At 46.5% G+C, this 16,647-nt stretch overlaps 1 protein-coding gene across 5 annotated transcripts in view; it reads right to left on the reverse strand.

Annotated features, from left to right (window-relative positions):
* LOC139108883 (uncharacterized) overlaps nt 1-16,647 on the reverse strand; it is a 170,514-nt gene that overhangs the window by 40,801 nt on the left and 113,066 nt on the right. For all 5 annotated transcript variants that reach the window (XM_070667532.1, XM_070667530.1, XM_070667531.1 and 2 more), the window contains one exon: nt 11,603-11,713. In XM_070667532.1, coding sequence (XP_070523633.1) covers nt 11,603-11,713 — 111 coding nt within the window. The remainder of the gene's footprint in view (nt 1-11,602; nt 11,714-16,647) is intronic.

Consider the following 16,647-nt stretch of genomic DNA (forward strand, 5'->3'; position numbering starts at 1 on the left):
GACATTTTAACTTTTTCCGTGCTTTCTTGGCAATCGCCGATGCGGCGCCACATTTATGGACGGCGAATATACGTAGACGAGCCTTCGGTGAGCTTCCATTAGGACCGCGGGCGTACTCGATACGCCGGGTCCGATTTTAATGGACTAAAAATGCTTCCCACCGTGTTTACCCTACCCATCGCGGCAGCTGCTTGGCTGATGGAACGATCGAACGTTATCTTCGAATTCCTTTCCCTCGAAACGTAAATAGAAATTCTCCGTCGTGCGCGACAACGAGAAGCCGCAAGCCTCGTTATTGGACCCGACGGCTGTTTTCCGTAGTCGAAGACGTTCCCCGACGACACACGTGATCCCGGGAGCTTTTAGTGGTCCATCGGACGGAAAAGCGCGAAGGAGAACGTTTGCGAACTTTGCGTGCGGGAGAAACGGTCGGGCTCGCGCGTACGTGGATCCGTGCGCCATTCAATTAAGTTATTTCCGGTTCCACCGCGAAGGGTTGCCAGCCCTCGGGCCTGCCAGACCCGCGTACGTGCATCCGGGGACCCTGCGGCCTGATGTCGTGATCGCGTGCGGAATAGCGGCCTCTCGAAGCGTCCGACGATTCTCGCCGCAACGGCGTGCACGTAATAACGCGCCTTATTTCTCGCATTTCTCCGCTGCGGCAGTTAACAGACTACTTCCTCGCCGTTCGTAACGAGAGACGTAAGGTCGGCGGATTAATTAGGTTTATATCTCTGGCCGCGGCGCTTGCCGGTCCTGAATCGCGGGACTCATAACCCCGAGAATTAATTTTCCGTTTATTAACCCCCGGCGCTTGCCGGCGAGTGTCTAAGGGGAAGGCGCAAGCCGAGAGAGAAATGGAAGGGGCCGTACTAACTCGTCGAAAATTTCGTTATCTCATTATGAAGATGAGAGTATAAAGAAGTACCGCGCTGCGCGAACCTGACGTCGGCAATCGCCCCCGAGTTTTGACGCTCGAGAACTTCATCCCGATACATTTTTCTCTCGCGCCCGGAACGATTACTCGGCCAGAGCGTGATTTAAAATTCGATTAAAGTAAGTAACTCGCTACAGTTGTCTATTGCGATCTACCTAGCTTTATTTCCGCTCGTGTATCCGGCGGCGAGATTCTCCCGGTGCTTCGGGATTAAATAAATGCCTCGAACCGCGGAAGTTCGGGAAACACGTACTTCCAGCGGCGCCCGAATGCGAGAAGTCTTCGCGAGGAGCACTTCGGCGGAAGATACTTCTCGCCGGGCACGGCGTTGCCTTCGGTTTTCGTTCTCCATTCTTCACGCGAAGTTAAAGAAGTTGGGATATTTTTTTAGCAAACTAGACGTTAGCGTCCGATGCCCCCGAGCAGCGAAAAAGAGGGTAAATATCGTTGAAGAAGATAGGACGAGATAAAGAAAGCCAGAAGGCGGAAGAGAAATTTGCCTCATTTTGTAAAATTTAGTTTAAAAAAAAAAACAAAAAAAATTGCAACGAACATGTCTACATTAATATTTTTCTTTTTATGTTACAGTTATCGGCAGAACTTTACAACTCCGCTGGACTTCATGCAAATTGGTAAGTCGCATAATTTTTTTTTTTACGTAGTTTGTAACTGAAGCGTGCGCATGGTTTCTTATAGTAAAATACAAAAGAAGGAAAAGACGAGGGGAAAATGTATTGCGTATATGAGAGAGATTTCTGTGCTCGATAAACGGTTACATATATATCTATAGCTTATCTTTCTGTTGAACGAGAATTTTCTCTATCGTGCTGTATCGTTCGAGAGTACATCTCGTCAGGGTATCGTCCCGTAAAAGGACCGTCGAGGGCCAAATTTCCAGCGCGGTCGTAAAGTCGCTTTAAAAGCGATCCCGGCCGCCGGGATAACGCCGCTATGTTCGCTCGCCGGCACGACCCACTTCGGCACGATGTTTACGCTGCGGATTTTCGACGGGCCGAAGCCGCGATAGTGATTTCGCACTTAAAGAAGCCGCGTCCGCCTTTAGATACACGTTTTACGCCTCCGAGCGTCGCAACAGTTTAGGTCCCGGCCGGAGATACGGGGCCGCGAGTTATCTCGAGCATCCAGGATCATTCGAATCCTCCACCGGAAAACGGTAAAACGTAGTCAATGAAGCTGCGACTTTTTGCGTATCGGTAAAAACACGTACACTAAATTACGAAATTAAATAATAATCATCAGAATAAAAATCATCGTGAAACATAGTAATGTATATTTTATGACTTTACGTGATTGGAATATAAATATGTACATGTGTATATATTTTTTTTGCACGGAAAGAAATCTAATTAATTAAAAAATATTCTTTTACAAATTCACCAAAATTGTATCGCACGGTCGCACTCGGCTGCGCCCGAGTTTAAAATTGAGTCAATTCCGCTGAAACTTTGTTAGACTGAGTTGTCATGTAGCGGTGAACGCCGAAAACGAGAACTCGATAAAATTACACTGCAATGGAAACTTTGTTCGGTTGATCCACTACGTCAAAGTTTGACGGGGGGGAGGAGAAAAAAAAAAGATAGCTTCAACATTGTGTACATCCCTTCAATCAATATCAGTTCCAATAACGTTAAAAAAGTTTCGACTTGAGCAATTTCGGACTATTCGTTTTCAATTCCGGCAATTGTGGGAAACTCAATTTCAGTCGCGATGGCGTAGTTTTTATAATTCAAGAAAATTATCCCCGCGAAGTTCGCTCTCAGCGGCGATATTACTCGTAAAACTACAAGAATTTGGAGTATCGGGGAACAAGAGAGGTATGTTTGCGAGTTCCTGCTTCGCAGAACTATTTGCGCTTCTTGGAATCTATCATTGATGTCCCCCCCGCGTTTTGAAATCGCGATGCATTAACGTTGATTTTTATCTCAATTTCACTGTTAGACGCTCAATAATTCTTCGGCAAACTTAATACGATATTTCGTAGCAATCCGGTTGTTTTCCCTTTGTTTGTTAGCACACCGAGACGTTGATCGGAGATCCGGATCCGGTCGGGAGTAGCCTGTCCAAACAAGGGTGTCGTAACGGAAACGTAATATTCTTGTCTGACCCTTGGCTTCGGTTTCTGGCACCGGACGTAGAACTCGAAGCAGCGATGTTCGTTCGTTCGGCGCCAGATATCGAGCAAGTAGAGAAGCTAGCGTATAAGTCTGCCGGGCGACGTCGGCTCTTAAAATTCACCTTCCCTCGACCGCCACCCCAAATTCTCCCGGGTTAAGTTAATAGAACGCACTGCCGCGAACGGCAAGAGGGTTTCGAAGCCGTTCTCGATTTCAGGACTCGATGCTCCATCGAGCATATCGATATTTAAGGATACCGGCCAGCTGGAAGAGACCGCTTAACTGCGAATAAATCCGAAGTTACGGACGACTTTCTCGGGAAGAAAAATAGTTAATGCGATCGTTGAATTCGCGTAATTCACTCGGCGATGCGAGGAAATCGAATAATCGAGTTTACATTATTTCTCGTATCTCAGATAAAATAATAATTAACACTTTCAGGCGCTCGATTAATAAACATTTTCTCCCATCGGCCTACCCGTTAGGTTCGTTCAATAATTATCGCCGCGATAATTATCAGTCGCCGTAACGCGTGCTTTCCACGTGAAATCACGCTTCTCGCTCTCTCCCGCGACCGTGAAGCGGAATGCCGCAATATAATCGGACATGATGACGCGGCGCAATTTCAAGGAATAAAACTTGGAATGCATTCGTATGTAAAATAACTTTTAAGCCTCCTTCTGGGTCGTCTTCGGGACAACGGGCGTAGAGAAAGAACGGTCGGCGTGAGTCGCAGGCAGCGGGCTTTCATGCCGGGATAAAAGGTCCCTTGGTTATTGCCTGCTTATTGCGCTGTTTTGCATGCCGCGGCGTCTAGGAATCGCATTTCTTACGTGAAGTGCACCGCGCGCGTCCCTCTTCCCGCCGCCGCCGTCGTTGTCGTCGGACGACAACCACGGCGACGTCGAGACAGGATCGTTTACAGGCATTCCTCTCCCGGTTGCTCCCGAATCCGCGAATCCTCGCGGCTTCTTCGCGTTATTTGTACGACCTCCTTAAGGTAAGAGCATTTGAAATTCTGAATTCCGAACACCGACGCGCCGCGAAGAAAGGATTTCACGGGTGGCCGAAGTGAGCTCCGTTAAAGACGAAAGAAACAGCCAGCTACGGGGAAGATCGTCGGCGGTACAAAAAAAAAAGAAAAAAAAAAAAAAAAAGATTCCGCTGCTCCATTTCTACTTGCAGCTATCGCACTCGTTACGATAATGACGTCGTCATTGCCGCTGATAAAACCTAATTACACGGGAATCACAGGCGCTTATCGCGAACGGAACAAATCGCATTTCAAGAATCAATTCGTGGGCGCGGGGTTGAAATCGATCCTTTAAACGAAACTAATATTCCTCCGGTTTGACGCTAATGCGGTAATATCCATTACCCCGCGTGGCAACGTTTGCTCGTTAATCGGCGCAATTTGCAATTTCCACGAAGAGCGTGTAAACGGCCCCGGCATTCGACCGATCGGGTCTATCGCGTCGAAAGAGGAAACCGGCGATTAGGCCCGTCGCGATGAAGTAAATGGCTGTTGCGAAGATAAGCGCAAACTCCTAAGTCTCCCGTTATGATAGTGAAACGCGCGAGGCGCGCGCCTCATTAATTCGCCTAATGGCGCGACTAACTAATACTGATTAGAGCGCGTGGTTTACGCGGACGTTTTCGTTATTTATGCGGAGTGGTGATTACGCGCGCGAGAAGTCTCCGACGTATATCAACTCCTTGTAAGTCAGCCGAGTGCAAACGGGTTAACGAAAAATCGCTTCGAAGTCTTGTAGAGATAGTTTTAAAATTGCGAGAGAGAACGTTTTAAAGATTTTTTTTTTATTTTTAAGTACTTGAGAGAAATACTTGACTCGTTATTTTCTAAAGTTACATCAGAATAAATTAATTATGAATATTAAAAAGTAAATTATGTACGTTAAATGGCGGTAGCGTTAAAGTTTTTTAATGTTGATTCTGTAAAACCCATGGCAACGTGACTGCGTTGCAGTATTTTCTTGATATCCTTTTTGAGAGCCGCGGAAATTTCGACGGGGTATAAAAGTGCGTTGCGGCGTTTGTATGCGTAATGCACGAACGAATGGTAGTGCTTGAAGAGAATTGTTTCGAGGATAATAAGACGAGCGAACGACGTTCTCGCAGGACGATTATTGTTACGAACAAAGAGAATTTCTCTCTTCGCCGATACGTCCGTGCCGTGCCGTTGCGTGGAATTTGCGCGTGCATTTCTTCATTATATCAACGTTGCGTCGCTTAAAATCTACGGGAAGGCCCCCATCGTCTGTTGTTCGGAACCCGCAGGTCGCGTAATAAAAAAAACGGCCGCAGTGCAAAAGTAATTCCATCCGGCTTTGGGCGCGGAACGACGTTTATTAAGTCGTAATAAATGCGTTCTTAACGCCGGCGGCCTCACGGGAGAGAACTAATTCCTGCTTTTTGTCGCGGCGGAACGCGCGGAATCATCGCCCTTCGGCGAGCCATCGCGATGACGTCGTCAGCAAACGTCGCTCGGGGGAGTCAGCAAAAAATTTTGCACACTCCGCCAAAACTCTTGAAACTGCGTCGTGTAATGGACGAATATATAGGTGCTACATAATAACTTTTGAGATAAATGAAAAATGCATGAATCTCAAAGATTAAAAAAAAAAAAAAAAAAAAAAAAAACAATAAATGTCTCTTGCAAGTAATATGTGGAAACAAATTGAAATTTTTCTAATCGATACAAAAGTTGACGTTATAAGTCAGGATTTCTTATCGGGTTAGTTTTCTCAAATAAAAGCGAAGAGAAACGCAGGCGTTTAAATACGAATTTCTTTCTTTTTTTCTTTCTATTTCTTTCTTTTTTTTATTTTTTATATCAGACCGACTTCGCGCATTGTTCGTCGACGATCGATAATACCTTCTCGGCGAGGTCCGCGAAGTGCAAGGGTGTCTGACACGCGTTGCGACGCGTGGTGAAATTTTATCGGCTCGCCCAAGAATGGGCCGCGAGATTGCCTCCACGTAGAATAATTCACTCCCCGGGTATCATCCGACCGCGAGGTGCGGACCGGTCGGAGCCCTTCCGTCGCGCGGGGGAGATTTTAAACTTTCCTATCCGCGAGAACGGCGATATGGCGAAGTTCCTACGGTCTAGACGAATCCTCGCCTCGACGTGAGGATAATCCGATACGGCTTGCCGGGAATGTAATTTACTCGAAGAAGGGGGGAAAGGACCCGCGCGCGTCACCGTCGAACCCCCCGGTGAACCTCTTTATCCTTCCGTCGCCCCGACCGCCGATCCGCTTCTCGCGGACGCATTTTCCGGGTTGTATTAGATTCCACCGTCGGGAATTTTGTAAATACAATATCTTGTCCGCGGCAAAATGGCAAATGATCCAATAATTCTCCAGACGTATATCGAGTGAGGACCCCTTAATAAATTACATTGCTACTTTATCGTGGAGCTTGCCCGCCGGGATAAAGTACTTTACAATTTCCGGAGGCAGCGGAATACCCGTCTCGCACAAATATTTAACGACAGTACTGGAAAACATATTACCTTTTTAATACTCGTACGTCTTAATGATGTCGATGCAAAGTTCTGACGCGTCGTTATAAAGCGTCCGTGAGTGTAATTAATTTTGCATTTTGTTCGAAATTGTTATAATCCTTTTAATTATTATTATCCGTCGTAAATTTTTCCGTAAAATCTTCATCTCTTTCGCCCGTATAAATTATTATTATTCGTATGCTGCATAATGAATCTTATCGAGCTCTTATTAATAGCGACGTGAAATAATTATATCCTCGGTAAATATGATCTAACCGGCGCGCACGTAGCGCGATCCGCGGAATTAATGAGATCGGCAGCTATCCAAAACTCTATCTAAATTACGCGCTTGGAAAAATGCCAGGATAAATGGAAGTCAACGAGGAGACGACGACCGCGTGCGATAAGCGAGCGAGTCGCCGCTCGTCCGACCGGTAACCCGGGACTTCTCTCGTGCGCGTTCGATCTTCGCGCGATCAGCAGGCCCGGTCCCGGTCCCTTCTAATTCCCCCGGGTCGCCGTGTTTAATTTCGGCAGAAATTACGTGGATTTAACTCGCCGCGGCGGCGGCTGCAATTTATCGCGGCTTACATACCGCGTGGCGCCGACGACGTTCGTGACTGGAAAAGTATCAAGTGGATTTGCGAAAACGCCGCGGCGGTACGTCCAGCTCGGATTACCTGCGCAACTCGCACGGTGAATAATTAGCCGGTCCCCAGGAAGAAAAAACGAAACATAGGAAGGCGCGACCGTACTCTTATTCTCTTCCCGCTCGCGCGACGTAATTAATTTGGTCCACCCGCGCCCGACATCTTACGCGGTTCCCACAATTCCGATCGGGACGCGTAGCGGCGCGCACGTTTCTCGCCCGGCGGAAAAGCGCTCCTGACAAATTAATGCTGATTGTCCGCGCTGAAAGATTTCGGTGTAATTCGAGGTAATTAATTTAATCAATTGCGTAAATAAGACTACATAATTAGTTATAATTACGTAATTATTTATAATGAAAAATTTTGTCGCGCTTGCAATCAGCGTAACGAGCTCTCACCCTCTCATTATTATATTTTATCCTGTTTTAAAAAATTGATGTAACGCGTAAATTAGCTGTTAATTGTTACCGCTTAAAACCGACGCTGATTAGTTCACTCTCGTTTGGCTTGCCTCACGCCAAGCGAGAGTCAACGTCGGCTATGAAATCGGCGATTTTGAGCTTTGATTTAATTTTAATAGTTAATTAATATGTTCAGCAAAGACGGTCTTCACGATTTTCGAGATCGAGGACGACCCGGTGGAAGTACCGTCTTTGTCTGGACATATTAATTAAATATTACAATTAAATCACACGAGAGTAACGAATAGATAGGCGCAGGGGGCGGAGGGAGGCGGGGGAGGAGAGCGAGAGCGAGCGCGAGCCTCTGTGCCGCGCGCTAGGTATATTCCCCCACCACTCCCACTCTCGCTTTGTCCTTCTCCAGCGGTAGAGCGAAACGTACGTACGCAGCACGTGCTCCGTACGTATTAAATATCTACGCACAATCGACGGGCCAGGAGCATATAATCTGGCGTGAATTACCATCCTGAATTAATTGTGCGTGACCGGCGACCACGTCTTTTGATACGAAGTAAGTTAAAACCACGTGTACGTGTATATTAAATTCGCGTCTCCTTGTCGTTAACGAAGCGTGCACGAGTGCAGTCGGGCTCGGGGGAAGAGGGTCTCGATCGACCAGTCTGCGATAGATTCGGCATATATTCGTTCGTGGTATAGGAATGCGAGGCCTCAAAAATCTTTTCGCTATCGTATTTTTATGGCTGCGTGGTGTGACCGAGAGTAGAGGTCGGTCACACGTGCCACGTACACATCTCGCGCGGTGATCAGGTGAATAGTACATAAAAATGTGCCGGCCGGTCGGCTACCGTAGTCGATTGTATATTATTATAGAATATTAGCTGATGCAAACTGATCTTCGCGATTGATAACGCGTACGTGTCGAGTATCTGTGAAGTGAATACTTCACATAAAATACTTGTAATTATTTGTAACGCAGCACGTCTAGCTTTCGTTAATTTTGCTAATAAAATATAACTTATTTGTTTCAGATTAAACCAGAGAAAGATATTCGGCGAAGAAGCACCAACCAGACATCTTGGTTAGACTGGCTAGTGCCGAGAGGAGAAGGAGGAGGAGGATCTAGAAAAGGCATCGAGCATCGGAGAAGCAACCCACTGGTAAGGATCAATTTTTTTTATCTTTACCGTTTTAACTTAATTTTGTGGTATTAAATTAAAAAATCAGAAGCGCGTATAATCTTTTTTTTTTCTAAATAATTATTGAGATCTCTATAATTTAATTTTTTCTCATTTATTTGTTACAGATCATCTCGCCAACACTCTGCTGAAAAGTGTCGCACGTCTAAATTATACTAATACGAACCGCGGCCGGTTCGTCGATCGCTTCGAGAGTTCCTCACAGTATTCGGACGTTATTCTCTTAAATAAAATTCTTTTAACGGGAGTGTCATGGACTCTATCGTGCGAATTAATTAATTTTTGTAACAATAATTTATCGGGCGCGTTCGCGAGTGTCCAGTGCGCGGAAGGATGACTCGACACATCCCAACTGAGAGGAGGAGCAGGCCCGGGGGGCATCCTGCATCGGCGGAGCAACTTTTAGGTAAATATTAAATTAAAAAAAAAAATTTGTATTAAAAAAAAACTTTTACCATTTTTTAAAATTAATTTTATATACTAATTTACGTGTCTACATTAATATTTTTCTCTTTATGTTACAGTCACCGGCAGAACTCTTCAACTCCGCTGAAGCTCATGCAGTTCGGTAAGTCACATAATTTTTCTTTTTCGTAGTTTAAAATTGGGGTCTTTAAAAAATAGCGCGCGCCTAGCGCGTGCATGGTTTCTTCTAGTCAGAATAAAATTACAGTTGCGCAATTTAAATAAAATTCGAGATTTTCGTATTTCACCGCGCTCTCACGGCCGTAATTAAAAACCTGTCGATGCCGCGCGCGCTTGTGACGTACGCGTCTATAATTAAATTATATGCAGCTCCATGTAAAGAATCAATCAGCTTATCGCTCGGTCCCGAACGCCTAGCAAAGAGCACAAAGGGACGCGGAAAATAGCGAAACGCCACGTCGCGTCGCACCATATCGCGCCGCAGGTTTAGGGAGAGACGTGATCTCGCAACGACGGCGGGGATGATTCGAAGAAAATTGACGGGAGGGCAAGTTCTTTAACTCCGACTTATCACCGCGAAATGCGTGATAGATAATCCCGATCGCTCGCGGAAAACGCGTGAATCATCCGAGCAAGTTGCAGCCGAAGGGTTTGCTCCATTTCCACCCTCCCATTCGTTCGCGCTTGTTTTTGTCACGATGTATCAAAGGGCCGGAAAGGGGTGGCGGTTGTAGGGCCGGGCACGTCAAAAGCAAGCAGCGTCCGCGTTCTGGATAGTTCGTCTTAGCGGAAGAAGAGACCGCCTTCTCTTCCCGGGAAGTAGATTAAAAATCCGCGGACGAGTTTGGAATATTACAGCTGGCCGCATACGGTGCTTTTTCGTTATTTCGGTGGAAACGTCGAGGTAATTGCGGGGCGCTTTATCCCGGAGATTGCGCCGCGGGAAATGAAGTGTGCGCTCACGGTTATGCGCAATAATGAAATATCGCGTAAATGTAAAAGTGTCGTGTGAAAACGCGAGTTTTCTTGTGTGCCAGCGCCGTTGCCGCGGATATGTAAACTTTATTATGGCGCGGCGACCTTACCGCTGTCGGCACGGTAATTTTTTTCCAGCGGAAATTATTCTTCTGTTTTAAGAGAACAGGTCGGAGTTGGATTTGAATCTTTCAGTCTCGTTATTTGTAACGAGGTTCGCAACAGCATATTCCGCGGCAGCATTTGCATACTTCATAAGTAAAAGAAATTAATATTTTCTACAAACAAAGTCTTTTTAACACTCGCGGTAAGAAATTTCGATCCATGTGCGTTTAAATATTTCTTGGCTCTATAAAAACAATTAAATTAATATCGCGAGTTACACAACTTAATTTAAAGGGGACAAAAATTATCTTTAAAGCGCTGATCTAAAGATAACTAAGTCAGATAGTTTTCAGAAATAATTTCTCCACATTTATCAGCAGTATTAATCAAAAACAACGCGCGAGAGATTTAATATCGCGAGATTATCGGAGATAAGAGGATAAATCGGTCGGTAGCGTTGGCTGTCTCGCTCGGAAGTGACATAACGCAAATAAACCTAACCGACGGGAGAGAAACGCGATTACGTGAGGGGGCAGAACCGTTTTGCCCTCTATCCCGCGGACCAAGGAGTTCCTGCAGTATACGAGGTCTGGTTTACGAGGGTTGTCGTTATCTGATACGGTGAACGGCGCCGAATGCCGCCGCAGAGTAGCGCCCGGGCTAGCCGTGCGGATAGGTAGGTCTGGTCCGAACCGAAACCACCGCCATCATCAACCTCCGCCACTTAGACCGTCCGCGCGATTGCAGCTTCGTCTCGAGGAGAACGAACCCGAGTTAACGGATCAGCGGTTCCGTGCGAGGAGATCGTAGTTTTCAGGTGCTCCGACCGACCGAATGAAACCGGGCGTCCGGCGTCTCGATCGAATTGGCTACGCGCTTCCGAACCGACCGTAACATATTTTGCCATTCTAATTTTCCGATACCGAGACAAGGGGAATATACGGGGATAAAAGTTTCAGCGGCGGAAACACAGCCTTAAAATGTATTTAAAATATTCTGCAGCTAATAGTCGCCGATTTGCCGTTCACATCATTGTGATATTTAATTAAAAAAATAATTATTTTGTTTCATACGCGAACAAAACGGTTTATTTTTGCGACTGCCGACTTTATCAAATTTTTATATTCGTGATTTACGTTGGTTTTCGTAATTTGCATTGAAAATTATTTAATTTGTTAAAAATAAGAGATAATCTGTTGATTATAATGAATCGAAAGCGAGCGGTACCTTGTTGATCTGCCGCTGCAACTTTGTGATCGTCGCTCGATCTCGCTGAGCTGCGATTCGTTCAGCCAGCAGCGCTTGCTCCAGCTCTTGAACTCGTTCCTCCAGGCTCTCCTGTAGCATTAAAAAAAACAAAATAATAAGATAACGCCATTCATCGTAATATACAGACAAGCGTTTCAATCGCTTGTATACGAGAAAAATAACGCGGCCTCGTAAATAGCTCGTGTAACGATCGAGAGCGCCATTACACCAATTTCCAATTAACTTCTCGCCGAGCGACGCAATTTCCGAAGTCCGTTCGTAACTTTCGGCGGGATATTCCCGACGTAATTCCCGTTACCTGAGTTTTAAGCTGCCTTAACGGAGGCTTAAACTTCAAGGAGAGAGATCACACTCTCCTCCGTATACTTGGAGATTACGCGCCGATGCACGTCGGAGAGTCGGATCCCCAAAGCGAGAAACCTTGTCGGTCCAGTCGATTCTTGTCTGCGGCTCGCCAAGAAAGATATCGACGCTCTCGAGTAACCTTGGAGTGGCCGTAAAATAAACCGGCAACCGAGAAATTTTTGTCGTCAAGTTCAAAGTCTGCTATTTTATTCGACAATAATTTAATATCACTTCGGGACAACCAGAATTTTTATTCCGCGACTTTTAAATATTCGAAATATGAAATTCTCCCTCTCTGTTCGTCGTTGACAATATTTCAAGCCGGGAAAAAAGAATTAATTAATTAATATTAGTTATTAATGCTGAGAATATATTTTTTTATATATTCCGAGTCCTTGTAATCTTTCGAAAGAATAATCCAAGAGTTACATCTCGAGAACTTCGATTGGCGAGAGATTACGGTATTCGTTCGTTAGAATTGGAGCTCGTCCAAACGGGGAAAATCAACCTTTTTAGTCCCGCGCCGCAATCTTCGCGAAAAGGTCGGGGACCGCCGGCGCGGTCATAGAATTGATTTACATCCTTCGTAAGGCATTTCTGATTATCAGCGACGGTTATTGGGACACTGGGACGGAATGGTAATGAGCGAAGCTCCGCTTGGTCTGCGGAGGCTGCAGGTCGCGATTTGACCGTAAGTATTGGGCGCGCGATCTATTAGATTCGAGGCGACGCCAACGCGGCAGTGGCGGTCTCTCTTCACCCCCTGGTCCTCGATTCCTTCTCGTATACGCGGGACGTATTCGTATGCGAGGGCACGTAGTCGCAATTCACCCTTCCCGAACCCTCGGCCGTCGCCGATGCCGCGTCGACAACGTGCAGCCATTGTTTGCCGCGAATGGCTCTCGTCCCGCACGCAGCAGCTGCAGGAATATTTACTTTTAAATTCGCACAGCCGCGTAAGGGAGACGATCGCGCGTTTTTCTCATTGCTCTTGGAAAATAATTACATTTGAATTTTGCGTAATTAAAAAAAAAAAATTATCTCAGCGACTGCCAAAAGTACTTCGTGTTAATCGATAAGATTCAGATTTTCAATCTAAAATAAACGATTGTCTTACAAAATCTTTCACGTAACAAAAGCGTAACGTAAACGCTCTGTTGCGAGTAAAAAAAAAAAAAAAAAAAAAAAAATGGCAATGCACGCGTTGCGATATTAAGAATTTTTTTTTCCACTCGAAATATCGAGGTGGCTAATAATTCAAAGGAAAGAGGAAAATCGTGAAACGGGGCTTGCACGTCGCTTCTGATATATAACACGTCTCGAATAATTATGAAGCTGCGTGGTGGAAGAGCGTAAAGCCTTTCGTGACGCGCGGTCATTCTTTTGCCGAGGGAAAATGTTGCAGGTCGCTAGATCGGTATGCGAGATTCCGCTTTATGTGGCACTCAAGTGTGGATGTTTGCTTGCTTTGTTCTGTCGGGTCGACGTTACGCATGATAAGAAAATATATGAAACGTGTCCCGATATTGATTCAATGATAAGGCGCTTTAAATATGCCAGCAGCCCGGGGAATTAACGAAGGGAATAAGAGATCACGATGCACGGGTACGCTATCGATTGCGGGCTATCGAGCGATTAAAATTCTTTGCTCGCGCAAACGTTGCGCCGACTTTATTATTGTCGCTGCATTTCGCTCTGGCGTTCTCCAAGGATTTACGGCCGTCCCGCAGAAGGAACATAATCGATGCCCCGATCACTATTGAATTGCCCCGCAAGAGACCGCGCGGGTCCGAGACAAAATTATCCGCGATCGATAAATCATCGGTAAGACGCAGCGACGTTTCATTAACGTTAACGTCCTGTCGCGCTAAGCAAACGTTACTTGCACGCGTTTATTTTCAGCGACCGTCGAGCGACTCGTAAAATCCACCTGTCGATGAGACAAACGATCCCCCTTGGTCGTCCGTGATCAATTAAACTGAAGGAAAATAAAATAACGACGAGCTCGAGCTCAGCGGTAAAAATTGCAATTTACGTATTCGTGCGTGTAACAAAAATGTTTCGAGTGTTTTAAATTTTAAATGCCAATCCGTACCGCGTAACATGTCCGTAATGCAATATTATAACATAAATATTGACGCACCTCCGTGATATTCGTATATCTTTTATCACGTCATTATTCAGCAAAATGGTTTAATTATGCCGTATCGCTTGCGCGGCGCGGCCTAGCCGAGGCTGAAATAAATATCGCCGAGTTATAATCGTGTATCATTTATCCGCCGCATGCGAATATTCATTCGGCTGCCCGGCGGTATAATCCGATTATGAAATTATTTATTTCGCTATATTACGACCGGGCGCAAACGTCAATAAATCAAGACCGCGAGATGTCGGAGGCCTCTCGCGTGTCGCCGCAAATATTCCACGGTCATTTAGCAAAACGCCCTTATCTACCTCTCTCCCTCGCGTCGAGGCCTGCAATTATTACGAGCGCCGGCGAGAGGTCCGCGTAGCCAGCAGCTCTCTCTCTGCGTAGAGCCTGGCGAAGGGTCGAAGGGTACGGCCGGCGGTATACATGCCCGAGGATCCGTAGAATTAGCGCGGGGACTTCCGGGACGTCATTTAAAGCGCGCGGCCCGCGCGACGCGATGAACCCACTCTATATGCAGAGATTCCGTTAAATTGCAAACGCGTCCCTTCTCGCGGCGGCCCGTCGAAAAGGGTGGCCCTTCCGACCAGGGAAGGGTTAAGGTATTGCCCTACCGGCGGTGTGTAATCAGACCCGACTGACTCCTGAACGCCATCGGAGCGTATCTGCGTTCCTGCTTTCCGGAACACCGAGAGCGCGACGGAATACACGCCCGTGTTAATTTCGGCGATTAACCGCGACTCGTCTTTAATCGTCGGATATAAATACAAAGCTCGGCTGAATCGAGTGAATCGAGTTACTCTCACGTCGAAAATCAATTTTCGGTCTCTTCGCCGGGATTGATTGCCGAATTACGATCGAGCGAAGGGCGAAATTAATGCTTACGAAAATCGCGGTGACCCAGCCGGAAAATTAAATAAACGTCGGGTCTTGCCGCGATTCGACGGCTTCGCGAATTGGAACTAGGGCAACTGCGTTCGCGAAAAGGGTGCCGCGCGAATCTCGGCGCGCGAACGCGCGGATTCCTGCCCTTTCACGAAAATTTCCCAAACCCGTCTCCTTGCCGCCCTGAATTATGGTCGTGATTTCCGGCGAGGTGGACCTTCCGGCTTGGCGGAAGTCCAGCATTTCGCGAAAGTGCGCGGATAAATCAAACCGGCGTTTTTCGGACTGCCGGCGCTAGCAAGGCGTTAGTTTATTGCCATGTAAATCATCGGCACCGCGGTCGATAGAAAAAATACGCCATCGGCTCCTGTAGGCCCGCGACGAAGCAAGCGGAGTAGCGTGCGTAACAGAGATTTGCCAGAAATAATATTGACACCGAAGGTGGACGGGTATATTCTGAGATTTGTCGTTATTTTCGCATGAATATTACCTTGGAGCTCCGCCAGAGTGTTCCGCCAACATATTGCCGGATTTATTATGATTATTCCCCTCAGACATAAGCGGAGTGAGGTTCCCTCCTCCCCCTTCCCTCTCGCTTAAAAAGCGTTCGCCAGGATCTTAATTAAATTCGTAGTCTATGGCGCGGTTTTCGCGCATTACTCCTCAAATATCACGTTGTTCCACGGCTCGTAATTCACGCGGGAGACAGGGCTTCTTCCTCGCAACTTCTCCAACAATCTATAGCAGCCGATGTATCGACTAGGCTTGCTTTACCGGTTGCTCCGAGGGCGCGTTACATCGCGTTTTATTACCGTGGCGTGCGGATGGCATGTACTCCAACGGAGGCAATAGTGACGGAATTTATAGGCGAAAGTCTTACGACGTTTCCCTTCCGTGCGGTATAAGCTTTATCGACGTGTTATTATCTCTATTCGCTCGCGCGCGAGCGTCCAGATTTCATTTCAGATATTTATGGACCTGTCTCTCGTCCGGGCGTTCTCGTGTCCGGCGTCGTCGTTCTAACGATCGCTCTCCCCCGATTACACGTCCATCCGCATTGTTACCGTACGACGCGAGAGCGAGTAGCCGATCGAAAGGTCGCCTTGTTTTGAAATTAATCTGGGTCGCGCGGATAATGAATTACGGCCGCTTAATGACGGGGAAATATTTGACCCGAGCGGCGAACAAAGCGTCCGCATTTCCGCACGTTTGAAACTCACCCGGGATGTGTATTTTGTGCCATAAACCTATTTACTCTTAACGACATAGTCTTTTAAAATTGTATAATGTAAAAAAAAAAAAAAAAAAAATTCTGTTTTAAACAAAGAGATTTTTGAGCAAACGGGTCTGTGAAATTTCGCAAATTTATCATAATACGTCGGATCAAATTTTCGCCAACGTTAAGTCCCCTCGAAATCTCCGTCGCTCCTGTACCGCGTTACTTTCAAAGTGCTCCTATAAACTCGTCCATTTTTTTTTTCCTCCCCCCTCGACTACTTTCTGCGCGCAGGGTTTCGCTTTATAAGGAAGTTGCGAGAGTGTCGGCAAAGCGCGCCCGGGAGAATTGATTCCCTCGAAAGATGAGGCCGAAAGGGGTGGCTAGGGACGTCACAAGAACCGGGAG

This window comes from Cardiocondyla obscurior, linkage group LG16 (genome assembly GCF_019399895.1).
Source record: "Cardiocondyla obscurior isolate alpha-2009 linkage group LG16, Cobs3.1, whole genome shotgun sequence".
NCBI lineage: Eukaryota > Metazoa > Arthropoda > Insecta > Hymenoptera > Formicidae > Cardiocondyla > Cardiocondyla obscurior.